The sequence below is a fragment of the Rhinolophus sinicus genome, chromosome 12 (genome assembly GCF_057876585.1).
Source record: "Rhinolophus sinicus isolate RSI-liver-muscle chromosome 12, RSI-T2T, whole genome shotgun sequence".
In the NCBI taxonomy this organism is placed as follows: Eukaryota; Metazoa; Chordata; class Mammalia; order Chiroptera; family Rhinolophidae; genus Rhinolophus; species Rhinolophus sinicus.
In genome coordinates, this window is record NC_142512.1 from 27,173,665 (window position 1) to 27,181,719 (window position 8,055).

Genomic DNA, 8,055 nt, shown 5'->3' on the forward strand with positions numbered 1-8,055 from the left:
GAGGCATCCAGGGGAGCCCAGGTTGGATTAGCACTTTCCTGCCCAGCCTCAGACACACCACGTGTGATGCCCGTCCCATGTCTGTGTGGCTTGTTAGACCTTCAACTATGAGACAGCAGCCGCCTGCACATGTCACAGCTTCCTGCACATAGGACGGGCTTAATGAACTGTTACTTAGCTGTTACCTGAATGAATGGCACGGGATTCTGAGATTGTGCTCTTCTAGGAAGACTGTTCTGGTGAGGAGGGTAGGTGAGGGGCGGGGAGGCTGAGACCAGACGCAGGGAGACTTAAGCAGGTGGAGGGTCACTGGTCAGGAAAGGCCCCGGGAGGCAGAGGTGAGGAGCCGTGGGAGGGCACGAGGAGTGTGCTTTGGGCACCCCCAGTGAGCGCCTCCAGTAGTGCTCCCAGGCAAGCGAGGACGCTGGTCTCGGGACTGAGAGGGCTGCGCGAGGTGTTTGACAGTCTCTAACCAGGGCCCCGCGGGCGCCCCCAGGCAGCTCCACTGCCTGCCTGACCCCGTACTCACCCCTGCAGGCCTCCCTGGAGCAGCTTCTGCAGGTCCTGCAAGGCACGACACCCCACTACATTCGCTGCATCAAGCCCAACGGCCAGGGCCGGGCACAGACCTTCCTCCGGGAAGAGGTAATTCACACAGAGCCAATGCTGCTTTGCAGAGAGCCCCACCTGGCCACGGCCCTGATGGGGTGAAGGGCAGGATGGCTGCTCCAAATGGAGGGAGTCTCGTAGCTGGGCCTGACATTGTCTCCCCAGCTCTGGCAGGACAGTCATGGACGGTTGGGTGGTCTGTGCACTGCACAGAGACCTAGCCAAGGAGGCAAGGAGGGGCTCCAATGCATCTTGCTGCCTGCTCACCAAGCCATGTGCCCTGATGAGAGTCTGAAGCTGCCCACAGGAATGGGTGTCTTTTGTGATTAGCTGCAAGTCTGTGGCACCTTACAGTCCATGTACCGTGCGGCTGTTTCTGACTAAAGGTGTATAGATATTTTTAATTTGCACAAAAGCACTCTGGCCAGCAGCTGGTCTTAGCTCAGGGTACCAGGTTCTGAGGGCTGTGATGAGCTGTGAGTGCTGAACGATACTGGAGAGTGTCCCATAGTCAGCTGGTAGATGTGGTCTCAGGGTTTATAGCCAGGACTACTCTGCTCTGTGGTAAAGACCTTGGTTCAGGTCCCAGAAGAATCTTCCCAATATAACCTCCTCTGCCTCTCAGCTGTGACTCACTTGATTGCCTGCAAAAAATAAAAAGAGAAATTTGGTTGGGCTGCATTATGAAGCAGAGAGCCTCTGCACTGCTGGGAGTGGCGAGACAAAGCCAGGACCCTGCCTCAGCTGCACCTGAAGCATCGGTCAGGGGACCTGGGGCCACCGGGACTCTTTCTAGCAAGGAGCTATTTCTCGCAGTCCCTTGATTTCTCACTGCCCCGGAGCATATACCTCCATCTGCTGAGCCTCAGGAGAGCCTACAGGTCCATGCTGAAAGGGCCACAGGAGTGGCATTTCTGGCCTGCTGGCCCCATGCTGCCTGTTCCCACCCTGTTTCCCCGCCCTGGCAGGTCCTGAGCCAGCTAGAGGCCTGTGGCCTCGTGGAGACCATCCACATCAGTGCTGCCGGCTTCCCCATCCGGTGAGTGGGCCCGTCACCGCAGGGGGCAGAGCCAGGGTGGAGCTCGGGACTCAGGCCCAACAAGAGCAGGATTTAGAGAAGAGAAAGAGGCAGGTCTGCAGCTGTCCACCTGGAACTCAAGAGGATGTTTTCCATTTATCCGTTGACTTTCTGTGCACTATTTTGTACTAGGCACTGTTTCTGGTATATATCAGTGAATAAGGACACTGGGTCTCTGCCCTCTTGGGGCATACATTCCAGTGGAAACAAGAAGTATAATCAGTGCTAGGGAAGAAACAAAATATGCTCTTACATAGACTACCAGTGAAGGGGATCCTTGGGCTGGTCAGGGAGGAGCCCTCTGAGCAGCTTGGGCCTGTGGGAAGGAAGCGGCCAGCTTGGGAAGATTTGAGAGTGAGGGCAGGAGAGCATTCCAGACCAAGGGAACAGCAACCAGATTTCCCAGGTTAGGAACTGTGAGGTGCTAAAGTGACTGGAGCACAGAACTGGGAGGAAGGGAAAGAGGGGCGGGCCAGGCAAGGACTTCGCAGCCTGTCCTGAGTGCCGGGAGAGCCACTGGATGTTATAGGCCGGGAGTGCTGTGCTCTCATTCATATTCCATAGCTGCCTTGTAAAGTGGGACGTGGGGTCAGGAGAAAAGGGAGATGCGTGAGAAGGCTGTTGCAGGTGTACAGGCAAGATGGTGTCCCAGACGAGGGTGACAGCATTGAAAAATGGAGAGAAGTGGGTAAAATTAGAGTATGGCTTGTGACAGAAAGAGGACTGTGGATACAGGGCAGGGGAGCAGTCAACTTCCAGACTGCAGAAGCAACTTCCAGGCTTCTGTTGGAGGCAAATGGATGAATCGGGGAACAGTTCCTTGAGATGGGATGGTCAGGGAAGGCCCAGGTTGGAGGGTGGGAGGGTCGGGTTTGAAAACAGCTTTGAGACAGGCTTGGTGCTCAGCAGATCTGAGAACTGGAGGGTCTAACACCATGAACAAGGAGAAAATCCCAGCAGGGAGAAAAGGGGTTGGGCCATCCTGAGGAATGCTCACATTTTGAGGTGGGGGGGTGGTGGTGATGAGAAACCAGCAACGATAACTTGGAAGAAGCCAGGATCATGGTGTCCCGGAGGCTGAGAGAGAACTCTGCAAGGGAGAGGGGTCAGCTGGGCACCTGCTACCCAGATGCCGGTCAGAGCCCTGACCTCAGGGTTTGAGGGCATGGTGTTTGCTGATGGCTATGATGAGAGCCACACTGGTGCAGTGTTGGGGACAGAAGCCAGACTCAGAGGAGAAAATATGGATATCAAATGTCACCAGCTGTTTAGAGAAGTGTTGCCGTGAAGGGGAGCAAAGAAATCAGGAGGAAGTAGAGGAGGCTGCGGGGTCAGAGAGGACAGGCAGAGACGCGGCCGAGCATGAGTGCGAGGTAGGAGTGACCCAGTTGTCCAGGCGGGAGGCCTGCACGCCCCTCTGGGAGGAGGCAGCGTGCAAATCCCCTACTAAAAGGGCAAGACGTTTTGTTTTGGTAGACCAAGGCTGAGGAAGAGCAGACCCGGTTTAAAATGGTCTCCTGGGCTTCCTGTTGAATGACCCTAGGAATCTCTCCAGAACTACCGCTGCGTCCACTCAGTGGGCAGTCAGGACAGCACCTCGCTGGGTTGTTGAGATTAAATACAGAAACCCCTGTTGCACCCCAACCATTGTGCCTGGCTCACGAATGAAGTCACTTCGTTCTCTTCTTCCACCTACTTTGGCTTCCAGCGTCTCTCACCAGAGCTTTGTGGAACGATATGAATTACTGAGAAGGCTCCGTCCTCGCATATCCCCGGCCCCTCACAGCCCATCAGATGAAGGGCGCTCAGGTGAGTGGGGACCACTTGTTAGTCATTTGTTCAGCCACAATCTACTGAGCACCTACCCTGGGTTATCTCAGGGCTAGGGGCTGGGGGTTCAGATATAAATAAAACACAGCCCATGGTTCTTGGTGGATGGGGAAACAGACTCAAAAAAGACTGGGGAAAGTGGAAAGGCAGAGGCAGATAGTAGGAACAGGATGCTGTGGGTGGTGTTGGAGATATAAATCAGGGAAGGCTTCCTGGAGGAGGTGGTGTCTGAGGACAGATGGGATTAGCCAGGTGAAGTGCACTCCACATGACAGAAGTAATCTGAAGAGGCCTGCAGGCAGGAGACAGCACTGTGTGAGAGAACTCTAGGCCATTCACTGTTACCGGCTCATAAGGGCAGAGAACGGAGGGAGGCGAGGCTGGGGTGACAAGTGGGGCCCAGTCACAGAAGCTTTTTACTCTGGGAGATCATAGGAACTTCCAGGGAAGAAGGGAGTGATGTCAGCCTCATGCTTTCTGGAGACCACTGGGGACCATGTGGTAGGCCAGGGCTGTTAAGTTGGCTGGTGTAGATAGAAGCTAGAAGATATGGGCATAAGAAACATTGGGAAGAAATTGGTTAGATCAGGCAAGCATCTGATTAGATGTAGAGGTAGAGGAAAGGAGGAAATTAATTTAAATAATTATTTAAATAAATAATGTGCTTGGCCAGTGGGGAAAAGAGGTCGGGGAAGCTGAACTCTGCCAGGGCACTTGGCAAGCTTTGATCTCAAAGGAAAGGTCTGGCCTACAGCCCTGAGTTGGGGGTTGTGGGCATGTGTCTATTACCGAGGGTGTGGCAGTGGGAGACAAGCCCCCAGTACAGATAGAGGGAAAAGAAGCCAAGGATGGGGTGCCAAGCCCCCTCCCCCCCCAGCCCAGCGGCAGCTGCTCCCCGCCCCATCCACGTATCCTTACCCTGGGGGCCCACCAGACCCAGGTGGGACAATTCTACTGTTTTTCTCCTCTCTTGGGCACTTCTGTCACTTTCCTTTCATCCTCTCTCCCCAATTCTTTCTCCTGCTCTCTCCATGGTCTGCTCTTCTGCTCTGTGTCTCTTTCCCAAGTCCCCGGGCCCCTGGTTGATTCTGCTGCTGTTTCTCGTCTGCGGAGTCTTCTTTGGCAGCCTGTCTCCAGAGAGGCCCTGGGCAGCTAACGGTGCTCAGAGCCCTCAGGTAAATGCTCCTTCTACAGGAATCAGCCCTGTGAGATGCAGGAGGGCCGGCAGGGGGACCCACGGGGCCCCCATGGACCTGGCATTTGTATTCCCTCTTCCCATCCGTGTTGGAGAGTAAGGGGTCAGGTGGAGGGGGTGACCCGGCTGCCCTGTTTGGGGCCTTGGAAACAAATGCTGGCTGAGCAGCATGGGATTCCAGGTTGGAGTCCGGGCACGAGGTTCCCTTTGCCACCCTCACCCTGCCCAAGGGACCCACAGAATGGAGGCTGCAGGCCAGTCCAGGGCACAGCCACAGTGACACTGCCAAGACTCCTCAGAATAGTCAGGCGCCTGACGGACAATAGGGGGGCTGCCTCTGTTCTCCTCCCGCAAAAAAAGCAAGGTCAGAATGGTTGGAAGCAAGAATAGGAAAGAAGCCTGTGGAATGTTGGGGAGCCCAGAACTCGTTTCTTAAGGCCACAGAAGTGTGTAGATGGCAAAGCACTGATGGGACCCGTCTCCCATCCCCTAGAATGGTCTCCACATGCCGAGGCGCCCACACTGCAACCTCTACTCCAGGACATCTTCCACTCTCTGCCAGCTCTAACTCGGGCAGCAGCCACACCTGGTGGCCCAGCTGAGGCCACGCCAGCCTCGGTGTACTGCGGCAGGACCAAGGTGTTCATGACGGACTCCACGGTAAGCTGGGCTGGGACGAGGGCAGAGATGACAGAAGCCAGCTGTGCTCAGGGCAGGGGGAGGACAGGCTGAGGACCTCAGTGGACACCCCTTCTCCCAGTTGGAGCTCCTGGAACATGGGCGCGCCCAGGTGCTGGACCAGTGTGCCCGCTGCATCCAGGGTGGCTGGAGGCGACACCGGCAGCGCAAACAGGAGAGACAGAGGCAGGCTGCTGTGCTCATCCAGGCAGGTAGGAGCGGGTCTCTGAGCTACACAGCCCTCATTCCAGGCTGACTGTCAACGACTGCAGACCCCACTAACACCTGTTTCTTCTGAAACGCTGCTCCTGGAGTCCCGGTATACCAAAGCTGACAGTGTCCCAGCCTCAAGGCGTTGGTGGCATGTCCCTATGGTGGGTTGGGATTCAAACCCCCTGTGCACCTCACCCCGAGTTCTCTCCAGTCCAGTGGAAACCAGGTCACACCACTAACAAGGGCACTCTGTAGGTAGTGGAGGGTCAACATTTGCCTTTAATTCCCCTTTCCCAGACCTTGATAGCTGCTTATACCACCTTTCCTTCCCTTTGTAACAACTCAAATCATTACCTGCTGGGCTCGAGGGCTTGTAAGGAGTTTAAGGTAAAAACCGACAAGATTTGATTCATCAAAGGAAGAGATATATGAACCATGTCCACAGCAGTCTCATTTTTAAAAATACAAATACTAGAAATATCTAACAGTGGTGGAGTTATGGCTGTATTGGACTATCCTTACGACGTAGCTATGAAGGCTTTTTGAAGAGTATCTTAACACTCTCCAAAAGAGTATTTTAAACTACACATCGAGGGTGATGCCACCTGCATAAGGTGTGCTTGTTTGTAAGCATGAAAAAAAGTGTGTAAGGAAATACTGTACAACTACTTGAGTTGGTGAGATAATAGGTGAGTTTTATGTATCTTTACACTTTTGGGTTTTCTAGAATCCAATTGTCATGCAGGGTGTCATGCGGGGTCTCAGCTCCCACTCCCCGCATAAGAACACAGGACATGGTGAGGCCAAAAAGGAACACCCACGGAGCCATAGACAGGGGAGTCATACCACTATAGTCTCGCTGGCGGCCAGGCGAGACACAGGAAGCAGGAGCCACACGATGCGCAACCCGCCGTCCGCTTCTCTGCCAACCAACCCCTTGCTAACTGCAGTCTGCGCTTCTAGCGCAGCCGCGGCAGTTCTATCCGTGGCTAATGGCTAACCGGTTACAGCCGATGGCCAACTAGTCACAGCTGATGACCATCTACTACCCGAGCCAGCACCTTTCCACATGAGGCCGAGAGCCTGGAAACTGCTCTCTGGGGCTCTGTCCCCACACAAATATATTCGTATTTAATGGAACAGCCCTTTTTCTGAGTATGATTGTACTAAAAAGAATCAGAAAATGCTGAAATTTCCAACTGTCACATGATCAGTCCACCATCGAGTAGTTATTACCTTTAGCAGCAAGGGGGTGTATTCATTCATGGATTCCTAAGCAAGGATTTCCCCAAAACTAGAAGTAATTTAAAAAGATGCAGACAATTCAGGCCCCTCTCATTCCCTGGGTGTTGTCCCAGACTGAGCCTGAGGTGGGAGGTGACCCTGCTCCCAGCTGTCCTTCAATGTCTAGGTACCTCCAAGTCTGTGGGCAGTCAGGGGGGTTTTCAGAGCCAGTTCTGCTTTGTGTGTTGACTTTAGTACGGAGGGGCACAAGGTCGCCATTCACGGAAAAAGGACTATTTCAAACTTTTACAGCAGCTCTGGTGTTGTTGCGGCGCCAGGTCACCAAGAGCTCTAACGACATTTTACTCTCTACTGTTTGGGGCAAACCCCTTAGCCATTCGATCCTGGTTAACTCGGAAACACATCCAGAGGCTGCACACAGCTGCCACCGTCATCAAGCGCGCGTGGCACAAGTGGAGAGTGAGTATCTGACTTAAGTTAGGGTTGGCAGTGGAGGTTTTGGTACCAGATGGACCAGGTTGGGATGCTGGCCCTGCCTTTGCAAAATGGGTGGCCTCGTGTTCCTCATGTAGGGAAAGGGCATGACACCACACTGCAGTGACCTAAGCAACTCTGGGAACACAGTAAAAACCGTGCAACTGTACGTTAAAGGAGTGAACTTGACACTGTGTCAATTAGGTCTCAGGAAGGCTACTACCTCTGTAACGTAGCACACGGACGGCCTAAGCCCAGCTGCCTTGGGTGGAAAGTGCCACCGCACAGCCAGTCTAGCTAAGGCATCCGGCTGTTCGCGGCCAGGTGCCCTGTGGTTCACCTTAAGCTGACTTACTGAGAGTTTTGGTTTCCATTGAGAAAGCTAATAAATCGAAAGCTATAAAGTGGTGTTCTCTTTTTAAGATCAGAATGGCCTTTCTTGCTTCTAACGAACTGGATGGTGTGGAAGAAAAACACTTGTCTCAAGCTCCCCGTTCCCTAAGTGCCTTCCCGCTGCCGCAGGCACAGACCCAGCTGCTGGGGGCAATAATCCGCCTCTGGCCCCTGGGACTGGTCCTGGCCAACGCGGCCGTGGGGGTACGTGGCTTTCAGAGGAAACTGGTGGTCTGGGCCTGCCTCCAACTCCCCAGCAGCAGCCCCAGTAGTTACCCCGTCCAGACAGCACAAGAACAAGCTGGAGTCACGTCCATCCGGGCGCTGCCTCAGGTAAGCC

The 8,055-nt window shown here is 54.1% G+C and overlaps 1 protein-coding gene across 1 annotated transcript in view; it reads left to right on the plus strand.

Moving 5' to 3' along the window:
* MYO19 (myosin XIX) overlaps positions 1-8,055 on the plus strand; it is a 31,796-nt gene that overhangs the window by 21,999 nt on the left and 1,742 nt on the right. The window contains exons 19-25 of the mRNA XM_074320932.2: positions 538-645; positions 1,578-1,648; positions 3,396-3,496; positions 5,206-5,372; positions 5,473-5,602; positions 7,222-7,307; positions 7,746-8,048. Of these exons, the coding sequence (XP_074177033.1) occupies positions 538-645; positions 1,578-1,648; positions 3,396-3,496; positions 5,206-5,372; positions 5,473-5,602; positions 7,222-7,307; positions 7,746-8,048 (966 nt within the window). The remainder of the gene's footprint in view (positions 1-537; positions 646-1,577; positions 1,649-3,395; positions 3,497-5,205; positions 5,373-5,472; positions 5,603-7,221; positions 7,308-7,745; positions 8,049-8,055) is intronic.